General features: G+C 42.3%; 2 protein-coding genes across 9 annotated transcripts in view; both read right to left on the bottom strand.

Moving 5' to 3' along the window:
* CADPS2 (calcium dependent secretion activator 2) overlaps positions 1-14,571 on the bottom strand; it is a 434,503-nt gene that overhangs the window by 302,146 nt on the left and 117,786 nt on the right. The gene's annotated exons all lie outside the window — the stretch shown is intronic.
* The window catches only part of RNF133 (ring finger protein 133), a 33,244-nt gene continuing 27,715 nt past the window's right edge, over positions 9,043-14,571 (bottom strand). Inside the window, exon 2 of the mRNA XM_084897690.1 lies at positions 9,043-11,040. Coding sequence (XP_084753816.1) covers positions 9,851-10,984 — 1,134 coding nt within the window. The 5' untranslated portion in view covers positions 10,985-11,040 and the 3' untranslated portion in view covers positions 9,043-9,850. The remainder of the gene's footprint in view (positions 11,041-14,571) is intronic.

The following is a 14,571-nucleotide window of genomic DNA, read 5'->3' as shown; positions in this document are numbered from 1 at the left end:
TCCTCATCACGTAGCCACTTGTGGACAGCATCACTGCGTCTTTCCTTCCCCTGCTAAGACGAGGAGTTTCATTAGAGCTGCACCTTTGAAGCTTCTGCCGGGGCTGAGGTCATTAGATACATGGAGTTTAAAGGAAATCACCAGATCCTTAGAATATTAATGAACTCTGTCATTAGACACATACAGTTTAAAGGAAATCAGCAGGTCCTTAGAATATTAATGAGCTCTGGAAAGTTACTGAATCTGAAAATTCTGACCAGTGTGGGAAGGAATTTTCACTAACTCAATGTAACGAACTAAACTTAAGATTCCAGAGTGATTTTAATAAAGCTCAATTTATTCAATATTTAGAAATTGTTAAGTCCAGCAAGTCTCTTCCTTGTAATACAATGTTATTAAGAACAACCTGTGGGCCCTGGACAATTGCTCAGTGGTCAGAGCATTGGTCTGGGGACCAAGGGGTGTTGAGTTCGATTCCTGGTCAAGGGCATGTACTTTGGTTGTAAGTTCTGATCCCTGGGCCACCAATCATGGAGGAGGCAACCAGTCAATGTGAGACTTCAATGCTTCTCTCTCTCTCACCCTTTTCGTCCACCTCCCCCTCTCCTCCACTCTTCCTCTAAAGATCAATGGAAAACATATCCTCTGGTGAGGATTAAAGAAAGAATAAAGGAGTAAATTGTGGGTTAATTATTTGGTTGTAGTGGAAAAGGGCTATACTTCTTATTACATTTATGTAAAATATATTTCATATATTTATTAGATACTCTATTTTTAAATTGATCAACAAAATCCAAAAGTTTGGAAACCATTACTTTAATCAATTCTGTTCCCTTATTTATCAAATGTGAAGAAACCATATCTTAAAGCTTACAGCAAAGAAATTCCAATTAAAAAAAATTAATTTAGGTAAGTAGTACACCTCAAGCCCTTTAGCTGTACACTATGAAGCAGGTGCTCTCCAAGGACCCTTCCTTATAATTGATCTAAATCCCTTAAAGCAAATCTAACCACCAAACTAGCAACCTCTTCTCATGTTTTCTGTGGAAGGAATTGAGATGAGTTCTTTTAATATCCAAAATAACATGTGATTTGAAAAGTGTAAAACTACTTTTAGGGGGAAAAATATATGCATGCTAGTCCCATCATCTTAAAAAAATTACAAAGGTTTTTTTGTTTGTTTTTTGTTTTTTAGCTTTGTACAGTGGAAGTATCACCATTTTCCACAATTATTGCTAATTGGGGAAGAATTTACCAAGTTTTTATAAAGATTTTATTTTATAGAATCATATAACAGATTTAATAAGTCTTTCTTCATAGGTATTTTCCAACTCATTGATTACCTTAAATCTCCCTAAACTGATAGTAAATTTTCCTTACCCTTGTAACTACAGGATTCACCACTCTACTCACTCTGAGCACAAATTTAAACAGAGAAACAAGATCACTGGGCTGAAGCGGGGCTTCCAATCTGTGGGACACTGAGCCTGAGATCCTGACGGGGGAGCAAGGTCATGTTCACAGTGGAAAAAGGGAGCCCGGGCCCCGGAAATGTGAATTTCTAAAGCAAATATCTATATGCATCCGAAATGAAGAAGCCTCCTCTTCCACGGCCTCACCCTTCCCCTATTTCATTCATTGTTTCAGGATACGACAGAAAAGTCTGGAAATTCATGGCATTGGGCTACCCTATTCTGCCTCATCTGTGAAGTGTTTTTTTCTTTCCCTCTTCCATCATTGTAATGATATAGAAAATAAAATTTAAAAACTTAGTGTTTTATATTTGGAGTCTCATAATATCTAATGGTCAGTGAATGCTTAGAATGATTTACCTTTATTATACGGAACAAACTATGCTCCCACTGTCTCCCAGCTTTACAAAAGTCCTCTCTATTCCTATTGACGTTAATAGTGTAACTTTGTTTGCTCTGCTTTCACTTCTCCACCCTCCTCTCATCCGCTGGGAAATGATGGGCCAAGAAGCAGAGTGGAATCAGACCTGAGTGGTCAAGGTGCGGGGGAGCTGAGAGACAGCCTTTCTGGGTCGGTGTCCTCACTAATGTGATGTGCTGATGCCATGATATCCGAAAACATGAGAATTTCGATTTTATTATGAAAATGTCCAAACACACAGAAAAACGGAGGGAAAAAAGTTATAGTGGTTTGGAAATCACTGACTTAATGAATTCCATTTCTTTACTTACCAAACTTGGAGAAATCACAACTTAAAAACTAATCATCTTTTATTCTGACATGTACCTCCTACCTAGATTCTATGAGTAATATTTTAGTCTAGTTTTTCTTTCATGTATTTACCCATCTCTTCATTAATCCAAATTATTTTTGTTATGCGAGCCAGAATAAGTAAAAAACATGATTCTGTATTTACAAAACAATCCATGGTAGATTAGAAAACTATAAAAACTGGTCCTGTGCAGGACATACGATAGGTGGAGAAACTTTTCCTTGAGAAGAGGGATGATGTGTTAATGTTGACAGAGGAAAGCATATATTAATTTGGGGGGGGGGAAAGATATTCCTAAAAACGAAATCATCATATTCTCCAAAACACTTACACAAGGATACAAGAGAATGAGCTACTAATCCTTTCAAATTTTAGGTTTATAAAACATGATTCTGCAGGGTAGTAAGTTATTTATTCTTGATAAGCCAAGAGCCTTTACAGAGAAATAAAGTTCTCAATAAAAATGAAACAAAAAAAAGGAAATTTCTGGAAGGTAAATCAATCTTAAAAGCCAACATTCTGTTAAATTGAGAAAAATGAACCCAAAATGTGACTACATTTTCCAGCTGTAGAGTGGCTCCTAATAAATATTTGTTGGATTATGTCGTTTGTACCTTGTAGTTATTTATTTTTCCACCAGATGGCCACTCTGTGTGGAAGAACAATGTTTTTCAATCCCAGGATGTGGTTTTCAGGGTTGTGAGGGACTTCAGAGGCACTATAAATCCAGCGCTCCTTCCAGAGCTTTTATTTCCTCACCATCAAAATGACATCTAAACATCAGACTCCTTCGGGGAAGAGAAAGCTTGGCTCCCTGAGGCAATCGCCTGTCAATGGGCAGGACCAACTACTGGAAAGTGGTTCCCAGGTGGCAAAGCTCTCTCAATAGCTGTCATGCTCTCACCTACTTCTAACTTAGAAATTCTTTAAAAGGTCATTTTTCAAATATTTAATGGCAGCTAACAACGTCTTCACCATCCAGGCGAAAGACACCCTGACTGACCTGGCGACTTGCCCCATGTTTCCTCTCTGTGTACTGATGTAGGCCCCTATTCCTTTTAGGTCATCGTTCAATTGTCTATGTTCTTGCTGAAGCTTCCTCTGCTTAAAACTGTAACTCGGCCTCTAACAGTCCCCGTCCTGTTTCCTTTGTCTCCACAGCACTTACAACTCTTTCACTGATTATATATTTAGTAGAGGCTTATCAAGAGTAAAGGAATGGGATTCATTAAATCAGAGGGGAATAGGATTCATTGGCTGCCAGCACAGGTCTTCGCTCCAGCTGCAGCAGAGAAGCAAAGTCTCTTCAGCCTTCAGTCATCTTCGGTCTTCTCTTGGGCTGGAGCCTTCAGTCTTTGCTCTACACCTGCATATGTAAATTAATCTGCCATCTTTATTGGGTTAATTTGCTTACACACTCCTGATTGGCTGGTGGGTGTTGCAGAGGTATGGTCAATTTGCATATTTCTCTTTTATTAGAGTAACTTTTATAATTTCTTCCCACTAGAAAGTAAGCTCTAGGTGGGCAATGAGTTTGAATGGCTCACCTCTATATTTGCAGGGCAATGACTATTTGTTGAATGAATGAATGAATGAATGAATGAGAGAACTGATTAATCTGAGTAAGATCTCACCATCAATGTAAAGAAAAGGACAGGTACTAGTATTGGTTCTAGTTAGACTCCATGCTGCCAATGCCTGAGAGTCCCCCGCTCCTTCAGGTGGCCTGCTTAGATGTCCACTGGCTCATCTTGTATTTTTTTCAGCTACATTTTTATGGACACTGAGCCTCTCCTCTGTTTTGATGAAGCTGGTTTTATGGACCCAAAACCAGGAATGTACGAGTCCCTTCTGAATTACACCTATGGCCCACTGTTTAAGGAAATTATTTTTATACCTTGTCAGAAAACTATCCTTTCCAGCATGGGCCTCCCGGTCCAGTGTGTAGATGCCCTAAACTGTTTGCACCTTCCAGGTTTTTCTATTGTCCTACCTTGGAATTCATAAACTGTATAAAATCTATTCATTTTCTCGCAATTTCCTCAATAGTGTGATAGTGGTGGTAGAGAAATAAAAACTGGGAGAGGAAAGGAGTAGCATATATATATGCATAGGTCATGCATACCTCGAAGAACAGCTGGGTTAGCGAAATATGCTTAACAACTTAGTGCAACAATCGTAAATGTTACTTGTGTAGTGCTTTAAGATTTACAGCTACCTCCATTTATACTATTTCTGTCTAATTACAACTGTGTGATGCATGGTGCATCCTCTTCTGGAAATAAACTGAGCCTCTGAGAGAGTAGAGGTTCCTGAATGTCCACCCCAATCATCTGGAGGACTTGTTAAAACAGATTGCTGCCCCCTTTCACCCTGAGTTTTCTACTCCATAGGTCTGCCCTGGGGCCTCACCATCTGCATCTCCCACAAGCGGAGGTGTTACTGCTGATCTGCTGGTCTGAGGACCGGGCTCTGTGAGGTTCTGCCATCAGGAAAGGACATGAACGCAGGTCAGGTGATATGAAAGCATGGCACTCTTTTCAACAGGAGACTGTGCGTCTTATGCCCGGACTTTGTAAATAGACTCATATAAATTCTTAGGAAAATTATATACAAATTTATTTTTTAGCCCTTTCAAGCTCTGGAGGAAAAGAAGGCTATATAAAACCTCTCAGACTAAATAATCATTTTTTACAAAAAGAAAACTACCAATTCTAGAATCAGTACTTCCTAAATGGAAGCATCCATTTCCTAGAGCTCAATATGTCATGGGTGGTTTTTTCCCCAATCAGATACACCCTGCCCATGCCCTCACCTACCTACACTCCTTTATCTTTCCTTTATAATGATGTGAGGTATCATAAGTTATCATGTCAACCCTCCTCTAGCATGTCCAATGCCTTTTTAGCTGGAATTTTTCTTCCAAGGCCCAGCCCTTCAAATATGCAAAAGTGAACTCATATTAACAAGTTCTCTTTCACTTAAAAACTAGCCTTGCCATCTCATTGTCATGCAGTGGTTAAAACCAAGAGCTGTGGAACCAGACCAAGTTCAAATACAGGCTCTGCCACATACGGGCTGTTTAAGTTTGGGTTTAGGTGCTTGGCTTCTCTGAGTCTCAGCTTCCTCATCTAAGGAATGGGGATATTCACAATGCCCACCTCTCAGCCTCCATCCTGTTTCCTTTGTCTCCATAGCACTTACAACTCTTTCACAGATTATATATTTACTAGAGGCTCATCAAGAGTAAAGGAATAGGATTCATTATGTCAGAGGGGAAGGCCTTCCTTCCCATGGCTGCGGGCACCGGAAGCTATTGTCCAGAGCCACAAGTCCTTTTAAAGTCCTCCAGGTGTTTCTTGTGTGCAGCATAAGCTGAGAGGTACTGCTCCATGGGGAGAAAGAAAAAAAAAATGAAGAGATTAACAAAGGATTTTTAAATAGAAGTAAAAATCTGGTGTAAATCAGTAGGCATCACTGATTTTTACAGTAGGTAAATACTACTGTTAAGAAATTCCTAGGAGGTGAGGAATTCCTTGGTACAGTGAGGATAAAGTGGCTTACAATTTACCTCTAGGCTGAAGCTGAACAAAAGGAGAAGGGCCGGAAAAGTACGGGAAGGGAAACTGCTTGGAATGAGAACAAGAGCAAGTGGTGAGAATGAAAAGTACATTCAGGAACGGAATTCTGGAAAAGATGCGATACGTTGGGAAGTTTTCAAAAATGACAAAACCTGACATGTGTCAACAATGGAATATTACTGAATGGGAGAGGAATGCTCACAAACGTGGACAAGATTTGAAATCAGGGTTACCTTGGTCATCCACAGTGAAGAGGAAAATGCATGCGAGCAGCTGAAATCATAAAGGGACACAGTATCTTGGAGGTGTGACAAAGATGGCAGCATAATTGTGGAGACAGGTATCGTAAACTGTAGTGTAGCTGTGAAAATGGGAGGTTTTCATGGAGTCCATAACTCTCCCCCACAGCCCCCTCAAATCCCTGTGGTTTAGAAAACCAAATGTGCATTTTAAGACATTTCTGTGCCAGCAGTGGTTATAACCAATAATCCTATTTTAAACACTTAGCATTAAATATTGTGATTACAATAGGCAGCAAATGCAAAGCCAAATGAATTCTCAAGCACAGAAACTGGTGCCCATAGCCAACAGCAGAGCAAGAACATGGCCTCCTGACCTTAATGAGGTTCACAGTATCAACGTGTGAAGCCTCCCTCCCTCTTTTTAACTCTCTGCTTCTCTAACTCTGACCCTCCCCCCACCCTGACTCCTGTGTGCTGCTTCAAACACCAGCGAGTTTGCAGAGGAAGAAAACACTTGAACTGTACACTAAGCTTAAATACTATCAGAAGTGTCAGATCTCTAGCTCACTCCATCCTCTGAAGTACTCACATTATTGAAAGTACTATGACTAACCAACGTCCCTCTGCAGGGCAAATGCATTATGATGACGCTATAGCAAGAGACAGGTATGCGATCAGTGTGTTATAATACAAGGAGCTGCATAGATAAATTCACCTGAAATCATCCAATCAGTGGTAAGGGCTTTAGAATCATTTTCACTTTAGTAGATATTAAACCTAATTTGTCACAGTAATAATAATACAAAGTAATGTTTAATTTTTATAAGGAGCATCAGCCCCCTACCTAGCTGAGGTGGGCATGGGGAATCAATTTTACTACCAGAGAATGAAAAAATATATACAGAGGAGAAATGCAAGACAAACCCATTATGACCATGGCATTAAAAGTAAAATAATTCACATTATAGTCCCATATTGTTATGGCAAAATATATTTGCATCCCTAAGTACAAGAGAATGTGTAGCCCACAGACTACACTAGGTAAAAACAGACTCTAATGAATAGTACCTAACATTTGACAGAGCAGTGCTATTTCCAGGTCCTAGTTACTAAATCCAGAATAAAAGTGGTTTATTGATCTGTTTTCAACATTCTGAGGCATAAAACTGCTGTTTTGTTCTGAGATGAGAAACAGCTATGGAAAAATCTTAGCCTACTGCCTGCTACACAGCAGGCACTCAGCAAGGACAGCCCAAGTCCACTAACTTCCTTCCCCACCTAAAAGATAGAATCTAACCACCCTTTGAGGAACATCCATTGAACATTCTCAAATCAAGAAAAGCATACAGTGTTAACAAAAGACATCTCTATCTATCTATCTATCTATCTATCTATCTATCTATCTATCTATCTATATAAAGGCCAGGTGACTAGAACAGCCAGAATGACCAGAACACTGGAATCTATCTATCTATCTATCTATCTATCTATCTATCTAAAGGCCAGGGGACTAGAATAGCCAGAATGATCAGAACACTGGAATGACAGGAATGCCATGGTCCTATGACACGAACCTGCCCGCAGACACTCCCCCCAACTCCCCACTGGCCCTAACCCTGATTGCCCCCCTTCCTGATCAGGGGCGGGGCCAGCTGGCCAACCTCCTGCATCCCCTTCCCCAGCCACCCCCCACCCGCCTGCCCAATTGGCCCCCATTGGGAGAGAGGGAGCCAGCCAGACGCTACCTGTGCACGAATCTGTGCACCAGGCCTCTAGTATAATTATAAAAGTGTGCCCATGCTAGCTTCTTACAGATGAGGGTACATCAGATTTAAAGCTGACAGTGAGAACAAAGCAAAGAAAAAAGGCAAAGGAAAGGGGAAACCAATGGGGGTGCAGGGGAATGGTGGAAAGAGAACACAAGGGCAATGTTAGTGTGAAGAGTCAGTGACAAATTCTTCAAGTGCTAGGTCTATCATGGAATGTGTACCCCAGGTCCATGTGCTTAAGAGTGCACAGAGCTCTAACGATCCCCGGGTTTGGGGACTGCCAAACTACCCCATTCATTCATTCATTCATTCATTCATTCATATCCACAGTTTCAATGATGCGTCTGGGCAACCGGCCACCCCCCAGGAGATGCTAACCCCAGAGACACCAACAGCAGTCAGTCTGAGAATGACAGCTTCTCTTGCTTAGGAGCAGATTCTAGCAGAAGTGGCTCTCAGAGGGTTCTCAGTTCCCTGTCTCCCATGTGATCCTTGCTCTCTCAGGAAATGACTTTCCTCTCCCAGAGTAAACTAAACAGGACACTCAAAACCGCGTTCCTGCTAAGTCCTCCCATGCTGGTGCTAGGCAGTCCTTTCAAAGAGCAGCTCCTGTGATTTAGTCCAAGCCTCCCCAGGGTTTGGCTCTGCAAAAGCCTGTGCATACCAAGAAAGGCATAGCCCCCAGCCTGGTCATTTGCCCACTTTCCGCTGTGTCCCTCCCTCTCTGAAACAGTCTTCCTTGGCACTGCTCTTAGAAACAAGTACTCCTCCTTCTGGCTCCCTCTCTGAATTCCAGTATTGGTAGCCCTGAGCAACTCACAAAATTCCTCTTACCAAACCTCCCCCTCCAGGGTTGCACAAAAATTCAAAACTCACTGTCAGCCCTGGAGAGGTCAAATCTCATTAAAAGGATGCATGCTAAGTTATAATAATGAATTCTCGGCCAATGGTTGTAATTTTCCATTTTGTCCAAGTGATTTAGGGTGAACATTTTCATGATTAGGGTCCCATTATTGGCAACTAGGATGCACTGCTCAGTTTTCCCAGATTAACACACAATGGTTACATCATGAAAAAAGGTGTTTATCATTATTCACTCATTGAAGCATATTCCAGTGTCCAGCTCTGCCCCACATTCCTGGAAATGCAGTGAACAAAATGAACAGAATCCCACGATGTCATATTAAAATTCTACAGTGTGACGCTTATCTCCAAAATAATCTGGAATATTTTAAATATTTTATTTAATGGCAAAAATATAAAATAAATTGGGTAATACAAAGCATATAGGAAGCAAATACACCATGACTGAATATCTTAGGAATTCTTTATCATTTAAGCATTTCTACACACTGTGAACATGTAGCAATTATGATAATATTGGGCAATGAAATATTTGCTGGTCACTTCAAGAGTGCTACTATTTTACTTATAAGATTGCAGATCACACAAAATGTACTAATTGCTTGAACAGGATTGTTTGCCAAGAGTAAGAATAAAATTCTATAAAGCAAATTTTTATGACAAGAATAAAAACACACAGCACAATGGAGATCAATTTATACTGTACTACAGCTATCAAAAGGTACATTTTACTCTTTCTAGCACAGCAAAGATTGCTTTTCAAGCTTGACTTATGGCTTTGGGATTATAAGGAACATGCAACTATATTAACCATTTTCCTACTAAAACAAAGTCAATGTATATAATACAAAAAAAAAACATCTACAGAGAAAAGTTTGTCCTTTTAACAGGAATGTGTCATACAAAGAAACATCTACACGCCCAGGAGCAACATACATTGACCAAAAGTTACATTTAGCCAAGATTTTTTTTTTTTTCTTTAAATCCTGCTACACCTGTTTTTCTTTGTCTTTCGGGCTCGACAAAGGATGTAGGACATTACCGAAGTAACAAAAGAGGACACAAAACCACACTTCAAGCAAACTGCTTGTCAGTATTAGAACCTGGTTTGACAAACAGGTTTAATCCGCTTCCTCAAAGGCCAGGCCATCAAGGTGAAGGATGAAGGTCTTCCGCTGGGTTAGGCTGGCCCTCATTCGGGGAAGCAGGGCACCCCTGGGCCTCTCCCGCGTGGGCGGCTTTATCCGGCTGCCGGGCAGGAGTCCGTTCAGTAGCGCTCCCCTCTTCCCTGGGTGATAAAATGCCAGGCCACTCGTTTGCCATCAGCACCTGCAGCGACTGCGTCCCGTCTTCCACGTCCACCTGAATCCCCAGCGCATTGAGAATGTCACACTTGCACATGGGGCAGGTCCCGTGGGACAGAATCCAGGGGTCGATGCAGTTCTTGTGGAAAAAGTGTTTGCACGTCAGAATGCGGATCGTGTCGTTGGGCTTGTAGAGCTCGAAGCACACCACGCAGCTGTCCCCGTTGGGGCTGACTTCCTCGTCCCCTTCCTTCAGGACCCGGAGCTGCAGCTGGCCGAAGGCGAGCTTGAGATCCGAGGCGAGGCGCAGCCACCTCCTGCTCTGCGCCCTTGCTAACCAGAGCCTCCGGATGTGGTAAAAGACAAAGTACGTAAACGTGGCGGTGGTGACGATCAGGAAAGAGACAAAATAGTGATTCATCCAGATGATGTGTTTCCTCCCCATCTCCACCATGACGGTGACGTGAACTCCCTTCCGGATCAGGTGCAGGATCTCCGTGCCTTTCAGGTTGCCAATCATCACGACCACGACGTCTTCGAAGGGCTGGTGGGACATGGGGAACACCTGGTTGCCGGTCCCCGGGAAGTTGTAGATGATCACCCCCCTGGCCCCCTTCTCCACCGCCACCTTGATCTTCTGCGTGAAGGGGCAGCCGCCCCGCTCGATCAGGGCGAGCCACACGTTGGAGTGCCTCGACCGGCTGAAGCTGGTGCTGGGGTTGCAGGCATACTGCGACTTTCCGTCCGGTGGCACGATCATTCCCGACACTCTCTTCAAAGTGGAGCTCCTTCCAAACACCCCGGTTTCCCCCAGCTCGGACAGCATGCGGTTCCCCACGTGAAACGAGATGTTCATGTACGCGGTCCACACGGCGCTGGCGTCGCAGCAGCTCTGATTGAGAAGCCAGAGGAGAGTCAGTTTCACGAGCCAGGCCGAAGCAGTGCTGTTCCTCTGAGTGCCAATCTGGAGCAGATTCATCTCTCTCTGCCTACTGAGCAAAGGACCAGTCCAGGGAAAAGAGATGGCTCCCACATCTGTTGGCAATCAATTTAAAATAACAAAGTGAAAAAAATCTTCCGGGTGAAAACTGGTTCCACCTTCTCGCAGCATGTTTTTGTGAGAAATTCTTAAAGATGTTGTATGAGTTGTAGATGTTTTATTAGAGGCAGAGAGAGAAAGACTTTACATTGGTGGGGGGCGAAAATCCTAGTTTCACTGCTGTAACTCTAGATACTGCTTACTGTTTGTTGGGTGATGTGATTATGACATAAAAGGCAACAGCCAATTAGGTAAGGGCTCAGAGCATCCTGTAAAATGCATTGGCTTGAAGGTCTCATTGTTATTATGGGTGATTTTTCTAAGCTATTTCATCCCTGAGTGGCAAATACTGTTAGCAGATACCACAATTAAACTAAAAATCCTATCTAACAAAAGAATAATATGCAAATTGACTATCACTCCAACACACAAGATGGCTGCCCCCATGTGGACAAAAATGGCTGCCCCCATGTGGACACAAGATGGTCACCACAAGTTGGCCAGCGGGGGAGGACAATTAGGAGGGACCAGACCTACAAGGGAGGGCAGTTGTGAATGATCAGGCCAGGGAGAGAGAGCCGTTGTGGGAAAACAGTCCTGCAACGGAGGGCAGTTAGAGGTGACCAGGCCAGCAGAGAAGGGAATGACTGGGATGCAGGGAAGGGGAGTTGGGGGGACCCAAGCCTGCAGAAGAGAGCAGCTAGGGGGGACCAGGCCTGCAAGGAAGGGCAGTTAGGGGAAAACAAGCTTACAGGCTGGCATGGGAGTGGTTAGGGGGTGATCAGGCTGGCAGGCAGAAGTGGCCGGGGCAATTAGAAGGCAGGCAGGTGAGCAGTTGACAGTCAGCTGTCCTGGATTGTGAGAGGGATGTACAACTGCCCGTTTAGTTGTTAAACGGTCAATCAGACATCCCTCGAGGGGTCCCAGATTGGAGAGGGTGCAGGCTGGGCTAAAGGATACCCCCTCCCCTTGCACAAATTTTGTGCACCAGGCCTCTAGTTAAATATAAAATTCATACAACACATGCATTTTAAAACCTGAAATGATATGCATATGGAAGAAAGCTATCTATCTATATAAAAGCCTAAAATGCAAAGTGTCCCATCAGGAGTTCGATTGACCTGGAGTTCCATCATTCTCTAGGACATGTGCTGACTACCAAAGGGCAGTGCGGAACGAAGGAAGGCCCAGACTGCCAGCCATTAACTGCTAGGAACCCTCCCCATGCATAAATTTCATGCAGTGGGCCTCTAGTCTATATATATGGCTAAGTGTCTATCCAACCAGTAGCTATGATGCGCACTGACCACCAGGGAGCAAATACAACACAGAAACTGCCATGACGTGTACTGGCCATTTAAAAATAAACGGCATCATGGACCTGGTGCCTACAAACCAACACTCAGCTTCCCCAAAGTGGGACACAGGCCCCTCTACCACCCCAGAGCAACACCCCACCAAATCACAGTCAATGCTGCCAAGACCCCTTGGTGCAAAATGCGGACTCCAGCCAAGCCCAGCCTGGAAACGGTGGCTGTGGATGCCGGGTAATGACTTCACATAGCAACGCCCAGCTTCCTCTCCCTAGCAACTAGCATCCTTGGAGTTTCTTCAGCCCAGGAACCTGACTTGTTTTATAGCCAGGTGCAAACATTTTACAATTTAACTATATGCTGGTGAAGTGTTTTCCCATGCTTATCTCATTTGATCCTCACAGAAGTCCTGAAGTAGGTAGATAGGAGGCTCGGTAGAATCCTATTTTCTTTTCATTAGCAAGATGCAAACAGCTATATTAAAATATTTCTTCTAATTAATTTCCTTTCAATGTGCACAAATCGATGCACCAGGGCAATGGTATAACTACATTTTTTCTTCAAAAGAAACATTTTCAACAAAATGGCAAGTTTTGACAAAATAATTTAAAATTAGCACTGCCACCAAATACCTGGTAAAAATGACAAATTCCGTAATATCATTTTTAAAAAATATATATTTTATTCATTTTTTTACAGAGAGGGAGGGAGAGAGAGATAGTTAGAAACATCAATGAGAAACATTGATCAGCTGCCTCCTGTACACCCCCTACTGGGAATGTGCCTGCAACCAAGGTACATGCCCCTGACAGGAATCAAACCCAGGACCCTTCAGTCTGCAGGCCGATGCTCTATCCACTGAGCCAAACCAGTTTTGGTTGTAATACCATTTTTAACTCACATTTGGTTAAAATGCAAATTTTCTATTTCTCATGTTAACCACTGTACTAAATTGACTTAATAAAAGCTTACTCAGAAGTTTAATGTGGATTTTATTTTTAAAAGTAGGGTATCCTGTTAAATGACATCAGCCTCACTTACTCACACTGATCAGATATAGGAATGACAGCAGGAAAGACAGACACATGAATCTCATTTCTTTGCAGACCTTGACATCTGTTAATAATATCTTGAGGGAAGAAAAGGAAGGATGTAGGAAAGTTTAAATACAATAATTTTAATTTAGTATATGTAACTCATTCTAAACAAGAGTGTAACTACTGATTTTAAAAAGAAGAGTTTCAAGGTCCCCACTTAAAATCAACCATAGCAGTGACTACTAAAGGCCATAGATTTTTTAATAAAATGTTTACCAAAATCAACAAACATCTCTAGAGGAAGACCTCACATACACACTGTCAGCTCTGCCTATATTTTAGCTACACTTATGTCAATGGCAACATAGGACATACAAGCCAAAGAATGATTGTGAACTAATAAACATGGGCAGTCATTAGTGCTGCCACACACATTCTTGGGGGTATATTTCAGTGGTTCTTACTCACCAGCTAGGAAATCAGTGAAGGATTTTGACTTTGAACATAAATGCCTCTGACCTCTATGCACAGGATGCTAAGAGACACTTTGGTTGGGTCTCACTAGGACAATGGATGCTAGCACTTCTTAAGAAATGTGAAGCAACAGCATGATTACTTGAGGCAGAAAAGAGGAAGGAGAAAAGGGCCCTATGTGTCCAGCAAAAAGTAGAATCAGAGACTACTGACATGAAATGCTGAGCTCATAATGGTCAATGTCCTTTACCACAGGCCATTAATCTGACTGTGTTTCCATACAACCCACTCTTTAAAAAGACAGTCAAGTTAGTATGAAATGTGTGGACTCACAAAGTGCCATCTGAGTGGCACATCAGTGGTTCAGCATATTGTCCATAAATAGAGATTTCCATCAAAACAATGTAACCCAAATCTTTCAGTCTCTGGTGATTACACGAAGGTTTATTCATATACTTGAAAAGAGGAAAAGGCAAAGTAAAGCAAAAGATAGAATTCAGAAGGGCAACTGAAAATTTCAGCTCTGTACTTTCCATGTTATTAAAGAGAGACACCAGTATTTTGAGAAGAAAAGCATTTACTAGCTTATTTCTAGAAGGGAAACCTGATTAGCATAGCTGAATCCTACTATGGTAGGATTTAAAGTGCTCTGGTAAACAAAGGTGATTTTTTGCAATGCTGCCCTAAATGAGACCTATCACAA

The sequence above is a fragment of the Pipistrellus hanaki genome (assembly GCF_964339955.1).
Source record: "Pipistrellus hanaki genome assembly, chromosome: 10".
Taxonomy (NCBI): Eukaryota; Metazoa; Chordata; class Mammalia; order Chiroptera; family Vespertilionidae; genus Pipistrellus; species Pipistrellus hanaki.
The sequence above is the reverse complement of the archived record's forward strand: the minus strand, read 5'-3'. Positions and strand labels throughout refer to the sequence as shown.